The sequence below is a fragment of the Alexandromys fortis genome, unplaced genomic scaffold (genome assembly GCF_014885135.2).
Source record: "Alexandromys fortis isolate MF-2015 unplaced genomic scaffold, M_Fortis_MF-2015_v1.1 scaffold_18, whole genome shotgun sequence".
NCBI classification, from domain to species: Eukaryota; Metazoa; Chordata; class Mammalia; order Rodentia; family Cricetidae; genus Alexandromys; species Alexandromys fortis.
In genome coordinates, this window is record NW_026067897.1 from 15,384,164 (window position 1) to 15,396,525 (window position 12,362).

Consider the following 12,362-nt stretch of genomic DNA (forward strand, 5'->3'; position numbering starts at 1 on the left):
CTTGAGGAAGTTAGGCAAACGTGGGGGCCTTGTAACTCAGCAGTGCGGTCTGATATTATTATTAACACTTGGATATTCATGTAGCATTTTAGGGCAAGGCAGGTCAGTGGGGTGGTAAGGGTAAATCTTCGCATCGTTCAATTGTAGTTTATCTTTCAGACATGAGTGGCAGCTGAGGCTTAGCAGGGCTAGCGTCCTGTTAGCAGTGGTTTAGGTAGATGGTCTATCTAATATCGCCTACTTGGTCAGCATCTTCCCTCTGTCACATGCCCTAGCCTCCTCTTCACCCAGAGGCAACATTTTCCTTTGGAGGTGGCCTTGCTGATGCCAGGCTTTAGTGTCCCCTGAGAACCACGATCTGTAGCTGAACCCAGGTGGCACCCAGCGCTCTCTGTGTGCTAGAACTCTCTAGAGTTGCATCCTGAGGAGAGGTGATTGGTCCACGCTTGCGGCAGATGCTATCCCAAACCGTCACCCTGCACATCCGGTTGGAGGAGGCTTTTCCCTCAGCTAGCTTTCCTTGGACTGACCTGACCACCACTCCCCCCCTTGCAAAACCATGGCTAGAAACAGTTTTTTTTTTTTTTTTTTTTTTTATCAGCATCAGAGTTGGTAGATGGCCACACAGGGGTTTTTCAAATCCTGAAGTCGCCAGGCCACTCACGTGCCAGGCACCCCACTTGCCCGCCCCCCCCCCCCGCCGCCATTTCCTTTGTGCGTGTGTGGTTGGCCTCGCTCCTTTCTGAATTATCTTCCATTCTCCCAGTAACCATCCCATCTGCAAACAAAACAGGCCACCTTGTCAGGATGACAGGCCGCACTGGAAAGCCTCAGCCAGTGGAGATGACGGCCACTTGGACTATGTCCACGACCGCAACCAGAGGAACTTAGGCGGGGCCTACAGTGTCACATACCGGGACAAACTCATGACCGCACTCTGAGAAACCGAGGCGCCTTTCCTTCCGGTCACCACCGTGGTGCTGTTGCGTTCCCCGAGAGACATCCCGGCGTCACGTGGACGTGCTTGCGCACGTGTTGCTAAGTAGTGCTGTTAGCGTCCGGGTCAACATCTGAAGATAACTTCCGTAGGTAGCCGTGATTTACCGTGGACTGCATTCTCAATAAAAATGAAGGTAGCTAAAGGCTCAGGAATCATTTTGATATTCTGATTTTAAAACTGAAGTAGTGGATTCTGTCTTCCTGCTGTGTACCTGATAATCTTGGGGGTGTTTAGCCAGTGGGACCCCATGAAGCAAACCAGCAAAACGAAAGCTTGGGGGAGCAGCTTGGCACATAGTACTGTCGTAGGGTCAGAGAGTGCCAGGGCCCAGTCTCCACTGCTGCGTGACCTCGGCTAGGTCATTCCCCCTTTGATTGGTGTCATTTCCTCCCTGAAAACAAATGGGCTGAGCTTAGTGATCTCCGGGGTCCTTTCTACTCTGTGATTTATTAAAATTTCATTTCTCATCTGGGCGGCAAACGTGCATTCAGACTAGCTCCCCCTAGAGGCAGCTAACTGTAGTGCCCCTTCTGTAGCAGAAGCTTGAGGAAGATCACAGAGCTCATCCGATAGCACGTCAGCGCAGGGAGGCTGGGAATTGTGCATTTGGAAATGGGTTCGCGGGTGTGGGTTTGAGCCTCCGTGCTGATCGCCAGCTGCCTGGCGCGTTTCGGCAGAATTTACTTCTCGAATAGAAGCATGCTTTGTAACGCCTTAATGATTGGTCCTGCTGACCAGTGTGCTTTCAGAAGACATCCTTGTTACTGTTGTCAGGACTGAGGCTGGATTTCACTCGAGGTTTAACTTCCTCGCAAAGCAGCGTGCAGTCGAGGTGAAGCGAGGGCGTACATGCGAGCCTGCCAGGTTCCTGGAGGTTGTGCCAAAGCAGTCTGCCTGCTGCACAGAGGGATGCCTGTGGCCCCTTCCTTCTGTAGAACCCCCAAAGCAACATGTTGACTTTCAGGGTGACACCTATACCAAAATATTTATTTACCCCGTTTCAGGTAGTTCGCCAGGCCTCTTTTTCCCTTCATAGGCAGTCCCAGGATGCTCTTTCTTCTGTGTGCAATCGGCTCATTTTATGTCACTTGGATATGTGTGATTATAATTTGTTCCCCTTTAAACCCTTGGACATGTGTTAACATCTTCTCTTGCTGAAATCTGGCCCTTTTGGTTCTACAAAAGTCTCTTGAGGAGGAGGGACTCCTGCACACTTGCACAGGGGAGTAGACCGCCTACTTATGAACTCCTCCCCCCATGCTTGTTTACGGGCGTGTTCTGATCCCCAGGGTGTGTACCGCATCTGAATAAACATGTTCTGGTCCCTTCCTCTTAACCGCTAACATTTTTACAATGTGTCTCCAAGAAATAAAGATTATTCGTACTTTTTTCTTTTTTGGACTCCATCTTTATTTCACTGACTCTTCTGCACAGAAGTCTCCCTTGGATCTCACTCCGGGGTCCAGTTGACTCCCGGTGTCCGAAGGTGAACCTTCAGCTAAGTGATGTGGAACAAGACCATCCTGTTGAGGCTCTTCATGACACAGTGGCTGAGGGGTTTCTTCATCTGGGGTGATTCTGGCAGAGGCTGTAACACCTGACCCCCAGTTTCATGGTTAAGGGCACATGTCCTCATGGTCGCTTACCTCTTCCTGGCTGTGCCTGTAGCCTCTTAAAGATGATTGAGTACCCGCAACAAAAGCCATTCTGCTTAGACTAATGAGTAGATTTAGTTAGCTGCTTGCGTAAGCCGTTCTGACTTAAGCGATGTGAACCTGTGCCTACTGCATGGTGACTTTGTTCTTGCAAAGCTCGTCTTCCTCAGGGGTCATGTCTCTCTACTCACTACTCTTCTGACTTAGCCAGTCTGGGGTCACCTCTTCCTGTCACACGTTATAATGTCAGTGGCTCTGAGAGCCATTATCTTCAACTCGGACTATTTGCATGAGTCTCTGTATTGTCGCTTCAACGTGGATGTCCGATGTATAATCCAAACTCCACGTGACAAAGGCAAAATCAAATTTATCTTTGATCGCCGCTCCTGGAAGGCACGACGTTCTTTCCCCCGTCAAGTTCTCTTTTGCTGAGAATGAGAATGTCACGGCTCCTCTCTCCCTCGCTGCCAATATCCAGGCCTTCCACAGTTCTGCTCAGCTCTGCCTCCTTCCCGATTCTCCCCAACACTATCTTGCAGGAATGTCTTTCCTCCCTGTCAGGGGTGCCCTCTCTGTTCTCCACAACTCTTGCCAAGCTCACTCTTGTCTTTCTGCAGCCATATCGGATTGTGTCGTTCCAGGGCTGGGTGCTCCGCCTTTGTCTCTTTGCTCTAGCATATTCCATTCAGACCCCTTACCTTTCTGAGAAAACTGTCATAGCCCGCTGCACGCGCCCTGCCTCGTGACGGCGCCTTTGCAAACGCTCCTCCTTCCGCCTAGACTTCTGCCACTCCCAACTCCTGCTTAGCCTTTCAGCTTCCGCTCGCTCGGGCGTCATCCTCTCCGGGAACTCTCTTGACAGCCCCCACCTCTGCAAATTGGGTTAATTTCTGTGTTCTCTGTTCTGCTACTACCTCCCCCTCCTACCCCCAGACACGGGAACGTTGTACTCACAACTTTGTATTAAAACAGCCTCTTCTGTTCATCTCATCTTGGAGCCTTAGACTCCTTCAACACGAGCTGTGCCTTTGTCCCCCCCCCCCCCCCCCCCCCCCCCCCCCCCCCCCCCCCCCCCCCCCCCCCCCCCCCCCCGCCCGTGCCTGACATGTAGCAGACGCTCACTGGATGTCTGCTCAGAGGATGGATTCATTCCGAAGGGAATTTCTAACCAGGTAACAGGTGATGACATGTCACCTCTGTTCTGGGTCTGAAGGGCTCTGATGTACAGCATCCAGTCCGGAGCATCCCATTCTGAGTAGGACATGGACCACCGTGTCATTTGCGGGCTCAGTTTCATCACCGTGTGCACACTCTTCATTGTCTCATTTGAAGCTTTGGCGTAATGTTGAGCAGGACCGAGGACCAGCCAGCCATCTGACATTGCAAAGCCCATTAGGTGCACGGTGATCTACAGTCAATACGGAGGGGTTAATGACCAATCTCATGCTCCACGTGTGTCCGTTTATCTTCCTGGTAGTATTGCATTGCTACCAATGGGGACGCTCGGGACTGGGCTTCAGTCAGGCAGCTCCTACGTGTCATACAACAGGTGAGTGCCAGCCTGTGGGCTCTCGTGACTCGTCCCACTGTTACCACCCCGTTGCCCCACATCTCAGTGAGACTGTTACAGACTACAGTGCAGTTCACCACAGTGACATCTCGCTTCTGAGGAGAGAGCTGCCCTTCTATGCCAGCAGCCTAGAAACACTGTCTGCCTTCACCGCCATCCCTGCCATCCGTGGGCTCGCAACTGCCCACACCCACCAGAGGCTGGGAACCCCGCTCATAACCAGGACCATAACAGCCTCCAGTGTGCATCCCTAGTTGTCTGGCAACCCTGCCCACGTCTCATCCCACTCTGGTCCAGCAGCCCGTCCACAAATACTGCACTCAACTCATTCTTCATCATGTCCACGGGAACAGAGATGGAGCGTTATTTCTAATGAAGCATCCCTGTGGGAGAATGTTCCATATGTTTCTTCCCAATAATTCATTATATATATATAATATATAATATATATATAACCACTGCAGGTGCCAGCAATATCAGACTCATCTTTGCCACAACTAAACAACTTATTCTGGTTTTGGAATTTACAAGCCTAGCTCACCCTCTATCACCCTTCCGTGTTTGGGATCAGTTAATTGGTGTGGCTCGTGGTTGTCACGCATCTTGAGATCTGCCGGGTGGCTCCATGCTTCATTGCTTGCTCAGCCATTCCCGCAGAAGAGGGCTCTCCTTAGCTGCAAAGACAGAATCAGGACAGTGCTGGGGTCCCTTCTGACTCTCTTGCCTGTTAAAACTATCCACCAGACTTCCAGGTCAGTGACTTCAGCCTCCTGAGTCCAGCTTGGGACACCACAAACAACAGAGCCTTCCCGATGCACTCGATTTTGCAGCTTTTACCTGGTCCTTTAAAATGTGAGTTCATCAAAGAACTCTCTGGACAGCCATATTGATCTTTGTGGATCAATAGTTCTCAAACCAGGCTCTAAGTCAATTCCCTGACTGGCCAAGTTTCTCAAGTGCTCCAGGTAAATACCACAAATTGGCCCACAGTGACTGGCTTCTGTACCTCCCACCAGGAGACCCAGGGCAAGCACTAGCCAGGCCTGGGGGTGGGGGTGGGGGAGTGGAGAAGAGCCAACTGCTGTTAAAGGAAACTGGCACTTTCTCAGAAGCCCCCGGGGTGCCTAAAAGGCAAACAAACCCGAAACCGGTGCTCAACTGAGCCCAGGCCGAAGAAATCAATAATTCTGTAAATAGGTCCACTTCTGTCCACCTTAGAAACCAAATGAGAGCTCAGACGATTTATTTAAAAATGTTGCGCTTTGGGCCTGGAGAGATGGTTCAGCAGTTAAGAGTTCTTGCTGCTTCTTTCAGAGGGCCCAGATTTGGTTTCTAGAATCCACCCTGAGCTGCTCACAACCACTCCTAATACCAGCTTAAGAAGGGTCCAGCGCCCTCTTCTGTCTTCCATGAGCGCCTGCATACACATGGCGCACAATAAAATCAAACCAATAAAAACAATAAAATGTTGGGTTCTATTTAAATGGTTGTTGCTGAGACTGTAGGACTTATTATTATTATTATTATTATTATTATTATTATTATTATTATAAATTTAAGCCAGTCTCTCTATGTAGCCTGACTGTCCCGGAACTCTGTGTAGACCAGGCTGGCCTCAGACTTACAGAGATCTGCCTGCCTCTGCTTCCTGTGTTCAGGGATTCAAGGTGTACACCTGCTACACCAGGCTTAGATTTTAACCAGAACCACAAAGGAGCAGGCATGGGAGCTTCTCTTGGTTGATGCCATTTCTTGATTTGGTGCTTTGATTTTTAACTTTCATCACACAATGGAAGAATATATAATTGAAGTAGACATGATGCTAAAAAGTAAGTGGATGGATGGATCCCCGAGATGTGTGTCAGTAGAACACTTATCTAGCATGGACAAGGCTCCGGGTTGATCCTTAGCACTGAAAAAAGTAACTAGATCTGCATAGTTAATGTTCATCCCCACCTCCTTAACCCTGGGGAGGCAGAAGAATTTGGATTCTCGTTGTTCCTTGTGTGGCTTTAATTTTACCCTCCCCTCCCTCAGGCTGTCAAGTCATTTGTTGGTCATTGTTCTGCCCTCCTCCAGAGACAGACTAGTGAAGTCCAGCCTCTGGCCAGGGGTGAGCCATGTGACCACACCTACGTTAGGACCTGCATCAGAGGGAAAGCCCTGCGTGGAAACAGGTGCAGGATTACAGAAGCTTGCCGTTTGAAGCTGGATGAGAGACAGAGTAGAGGCCCACAGGGTGGCGCTCTGGTGGTTCTGGGAAAAGAGGCTCACAGGTCTCTGGTGAAGTAGTAGGATGTGGGAACTGTGGAGTCCCGCATGCTTTGAACCACTCAGTTTTGCCACTGGCCGGGTGAGCCTTGCCAGTTCTCCCAATTCTCTCGTTTTCCTCAAAATTAAACAGTATCTTGTTGTGAAGGAACTCGAGGCTGGGGTGATGGCTCGGTCTGTCGCATGAACAACAAGGCCTGAGTTGGTCTCCCTGGCACCCCCGCAGGCTCACAGTCTAGAGAATGATCTACGACGGCCATACTTTCGGTTTCCCATGAGTGAGGTTATTAAGCACGTAGCGAGCAAACAGTAAGAGAATAAATAACAAGGGACAGGTGGGTAGGGACCGCAGCTAGAGGACGCTGATGCTCAGAACATCCAGCAGAAACTGACCAGAGAGGCCTCATCGAGACAACCAGCTGCAGTTCCCAATAGTCCACTCCAGGGAGGCTAATGGTGCAAGAACAAATAACAGCAGAAAACAACACCATCACACCAAGGGTTTGCAGACACCCGGTACAAACCTTCTGGGGAAGCCCCCTAAGGCAGCCAGCTGGAGGTCCCAATAGAGACAGCCCTGGCAGGTGTCACCACCAGATCCAGGTAACATCAAATAGATGCTTGGGGCAGTCGGAGCTACTGATGGAGCTTCCCTGGGTGAGCATCCTACTGCAGAGTGCCCGGCTTCTCTCTTTTTCCACTGTATGCGTGTCAGCCGTGTGCTGATGTTGCACGCCTTTAATTCCAGCACTCAGGAGGCAGAGGCAGGTGGATCCCTGCGAGTTTGAGGCCAGCCTGGTCTACAAAGCAAGTTTCAGGACAGCCGGGGCTGCACAAAGAAACTCTGTTTTGAGAGACAGAGAGAGACAGAGAGAGACAGAGGAAAGAAACGGTGTGTCTCCTGGGCCGATAGAGAGCTGTATATTCTAAGTTTAGCAGCAGAGAGGGGTGCCTGCTCCAGGGGAAAATAACATGGAAGAGGGTTCGCAGTGAAGAATGACACCCCTCTCTGAAACAGCTGAAGAGCGGAAATGCCACGGGGATCTTTTGAGAAGGGAGGAAAGGAGAAATAGAAATGGTATTTCTGTCTGAGACATAACTGCCCAGGCATGGCACATGCCAACAATACTGTCCTCTTGTACATGGCGAAGCTGAGACAAGGCGAAAGGTAGGTGAGAGCTGAGAATGCCTGCTGCTGGTCCAGTAGTTCCTGAAAAGTCTGGAGAACTGAAAATGTCTGTCTGCTTCTCAAGCTAGCTAATTTGGGGTTTCATCTCAGACAAAGCCGAGGATGTGGTTGCCCTGTTAATCTGAACCGAGAAACGAAGGAGATGAGGAGATGGCTCTGTTGGTAAAGTGCCCGCCATGCAGAGGTGACAAACTGTGTTAGCATCTCAAGGACCCAGGCAGCAGCTCGGTAGGGCTGTCTGTAGCCCCTGTGCTGGGCGGGCAGGGGCAGGAGGGTCCCTGGAGCACAGTCACTGTCTAGCCAGCCTGGCTGTGTTGGTGAACTCCAGGTTTAGGGAAAGACTGTCTCAAAGGGGAGGTGAAGAGCAGCTGAGGCAGACACCCCACAGGGACCTCAGGGTTTCACATACATGCACACAGTACACATGCAGGCATAGCCACAGATGGGCATACATAAATTTAGTAATAAAGGGAGCCATTGTGCTATTTTTTTAAAACAGGAGACGCACACAGTGACGAAACTTCCAATAGTGGTTGGGGAGATGGTTCCGTGGGTAAAGTGCTTGCCTGTCATCATAAGGACTTCGGTTTTGATCCCCAGGAACATGGGAAGTCAAATACTGGAGCGCACATATGCAGTCCCAGTACTCCACAACAAGATGGCAAGCAGACAGGAGAACCCCCAGAAAATGGCAGACTAAGTAACCTGTCATAAGCAAACGAGTCCCTGTCTCAAAGTGGAAATGGAAATATATTTTCTGTCTTTATTGTATTTCTCTGTGAGCAAGATTGTGCCTGTTTCACTGTTTGCCTGCTTGTTTATTTATTTATTTATTTTATTGAGGTTTAGTCTTACTACATAACCCATGATAGCCTCAGACTCACTCTGTAGCTTAGGCTGGCCTTGAACTTGTGAAGTTGATTTTCTGTGGTCCTCTGGCTCTTCCGTTCAGCGCATGTGCCTCACCACATTCATGCCTGCACTCAGACACACCAAGGAAAAATGTTTAAGCCTCGAAAATATCTAGGTTACTCCTTTTTATTCCCGACTTCCCAGTTCTGAGATACAAAGGTCATTAGCATCTCTTGTCAATCTCTAGCCAGTCTACATGTAAAGAAGCAGACGTGCTTACTTAACCAGTCAATACTGATAGACACACATGCCCCATCAACTGTCGGCGATAATTGTCTGCCAGGCTCGGCATTCTGTTTGCGCTCTAGAACAAACGAGCGCTATACGATAAATCCCCAGGGATACGCTTGGTGAGCCAAAAGGCATGTGCATTATAATGGGAGCATTTTTAAAATTTATTTATTTATTTAAGATTTCTGCCTCCTCCCTGCCACCGCCTCCCATTTCCCTCCCCCCCCCCCAGTCAAGTCCCCCTCCCTCATCAGCCCAAAGAGCAATCAGAGTTCCCTGCCCTGTGGGAAGTCCAAGGACCACCCACCTCCATCCAGGTCTAGTAAGGTGAGCATCCAAACTGCCTAGGCTCTAATGGGAGCATTTTTATGTTGCTTAAATGCTCAGTATTTTATGCTCCCCCTGAGGAGATGTCACGTGTTTGTACCCTCTGCACATAGGTGTGATGAGAGAGGGAAGCAAGCTCATAGCCTTTGCTAACTTTGAACTAGTTTTGTTAGTCCAGTGGGTAAAAGCCAGAATTTCTGTCTTTATTGTATTTCTCGGCAAGCAAGGTTGTGTCGGTTTCACTGTGGTTTGTTGGTTTATTAATTTATTGAGGTTTATTTGGTCTTACTTTGTATGCTGTGGTAGCCTCAAACTCATAGTGTAGCTTAGGCTGGCTTTGAACTTGTGAAGTTGGCTTCCTGTGATCCTCTGGATCTTCTGTTCTTCATCCATGCTCTTTAGTCAAAGTCAGTTGGTGCGGTGATTGCTCGGCAAGCATGAGGACCTACCCGAGTTCGGCTCCCCAGAATTCATAGAGAAGAGCCGAGCATGGCGGCACATCCTTGTAAGCCCAGGAATAGGGAGGTGAAAACAAGCAGAAGCCCTGAGGCTTGCTGGCCAGCTAGCATTTGCACACACGTGCATCTGCAGGTGTGCATACAGAATTGTGCACGCGTGCACAAGTTCAGGCTGCTGAAGCAACATGAAGCGTGCCCTCTTAGCATTTATGAACATGAGAACGAGAAAGCTGGGGGTCGTTGCTCGTTGCTAGACCTCTCTTGCGATGGATTTCCAGACGTTCAGGTGACCATCAGCATGCTACCACCCTGGAGAACTGAGTGGGGAACACAGACAACATAAAAATAGAGAGCTGAGATGAGGAAATTGATTTCAAGTATCCTTGCTTCCTTTCCTGCTGGGGGTTCTGTTGAGAGCATTCCGCTCGGACCACTCACCAACTGTGATGACCTAACTGTGCATTTGACTGAGGAAGGGCCTGCCTATGGTTATGATACCATTTCTGATAGAGCCCATCCAAATTGCAGCTGCATTGCAAAGCTGCGAGTGGTTTTAATGGAGGGATGACTGCAGCTCTTAAAAAATACCACAATGGTCGTCTAGGCAACCCACTAAAAGGGGTTAGAATAATTAGAAGGACCACCCCCACAGAAACCCACCTAATCACTCCCTGCCTGAAGGGATGGCTCAGACATCCTCTTTGGTGGCTAAGACCTCATCAGCAAGAGTTGCTGTGCTAATGACCCCGCCAGCTTCCTTCCCTGGCTGCATGATGAACATTGTGCCTGTAATAAAGGCAATTAAGCCCAAAGCTCTGAAACCCAGCCAGTGTCTGGTCTCAGAGGCGAAGGGTGCTGAAGATAGACACCTCTAAAGAGCCTCGGAGAACTGGAAAAGGGACAGACTCGTTTGAGAGTTTTGTGCACTAATGAATACCAAAACAGACTCTTCCTCCTTTCTGTCATCTCAGAAACACATGCCCCCAGGTTCCAGCTCACACTGGCACATCTGATAACTACAGTCTCTAAACCCTGCCCTTCACCCGTTAGATATTTTTATTCTTCTAACCTGAAAGTTAATTCAGAATGAATGGTGTTTTAATTGCATTCATCTGGTGAATTGAATGATGCCCGAGGATTGGTAAAATATCACTCCCATCTCATGGCCCCATCTCCCACGACTCAGGTAGCAAGGATGGCGATGAACGGGCTCCTTAGAGGGTTTTTTTTTTACACTTTAGTGACCTAGACAGTGATTAGTTATCTTAGGGCCCCTCGAGAGTTGGCTGTGTAATGGGGGCTTTGAAAGCAGCCACTGGGGACAAGTGTGTTCCTGCTGCTGCCCTCCAAAAGGAAGATTTCACTTAAAGCAAAGCGCAGAGGAACTGAAAGAGGGGGAAAGACTAAAGAAACCAAGAAGGAAAAGCACTATTAGGTACATTAGCAATGATGCAACTCCACTGTAGCCTTTGTTTTAAGGACAAAAAAAGATTGAATTAACTCTCAGTTATGGGCCCCTGAGCAAAAATGAACTCATGAAATGATCATTCTCTGGGTAAGACTCCAGAACGGATCTGAAATTGCTGATACCGCGAGATCTCCCCACAGAATCAGCTGCCGCCCTTCCTTGAAGCTTTGTGCCACCTTACTGGCTCGTGTGTACGTGCACAGATGTACATACACATGCACACACTCACACACACACACATACATCTGTGCACTCATGAAGACACACAGACAATAAAAAAGATATTAGGAAGGATAAAACCAGGGCAAAATGCGTTCTCTGAGAGGAAAATGTCGAGGACCAAGTGCTTACACTATTTGTTGAAATCAGCTGAAATAATTGACTCCATTAATTGAAAGATGAATGTTCCTATCCTATGCCACCTCCTATAGGTCCATGGAATCTTGCAGGCTGTCCCTAAGAAAAGCAGTATTTTACTCTCCAATTTGCAGAGGTAAATTAATGTAGTTCCAAGCACCTAGGGAACTCATAAGCAAAGAGAGACTTCTGTGAATAGGTACTTGAGAATGGCCTAAAGAAAATTAAAATCTAATGCATTGGAACGAGTTCATTGAGCAAACTTTTACTAGACATCCACACTCTTCCCACATGCTGCTGTGTTGGAAAAGACCCTGTCTTTAACTCCAGATTGCTAAGATACTAATTGAATTAAGAATCGCCCCTTCCCCCCAGTTTGGAGTCACACATCACCCATGCTAATAGAATTAATTTGGAAAGTTGATTATTTGGAAATTTTCTTGAAGGAATTACAATTTGGGGAAATTGGGAAACAGTGAGGGGTTTACATAAGGTATTTTAAGCCATATTTTAAAATGTAATGGGGAACCAGGTGTGATGGCTTACCCGTTTAATCCCAGAACTTGGAAGGCAGAAGCAATTGGATTTCTGTGAGGTCAACCTGATCTAAATAGAAAGTTCCATGTAGCCTGGTCTACATAATGACACTCTTGTCTAAAAAAAAAAAAAAAATAATGATAAGAAGAAGAAGAACGGCGAGATGGCTCAGTTGTTAAGAGCACTGGTTGCTCTTGCAGAGGTCCTGAGCTCAGTTCCCAACACCCACATCATTACTCGCTGTAACCCCAGTTCCAAGGAAATCCAGTCCTCTTCTAGACTCTGTAGACACCTGCACATACACATAAGATGTACATACAGACAGTCACACACACACACATGTACATAAATACAAATAAAAATTTTTTAATGTAATACCGAAGAGAG

General features: G+C 48.5%; 1 protein-coding gene across 4 annotated transcripts in view; it reads left to right on the top strand.

The window, feature by feature from the left end:
- The window catches only part of Epb41l4b (erythrocyte membrane protein band 4.1 like 4B), a 144,707-nt gene that overhangs the window by 80,241 nt on the left and 52,104 nt on the right, over positions 1 to 12,362 (top strand). The window contains exon 16 of one of the 4 annotated variants that reach the window (XM_050164936.1): positions 767 to 2,389. The exons of 2 other annotated variants lie outside the window; for them this stretch is intronic. In XM_050164936.1, the coding sequence (XP_050020893.1) occupies positions 767 to 941 (175 nt within the window). In that variant the 3' untranslated portion in view covers positions 942 to 2,389. Of the gene's footprint in view, positions 1 to 766; positions 2,390 to 12,362 lie in introns of those variants that run through there. One more of the 4 variants, XM_050164945.1, reaches the window with a different exon arrangement.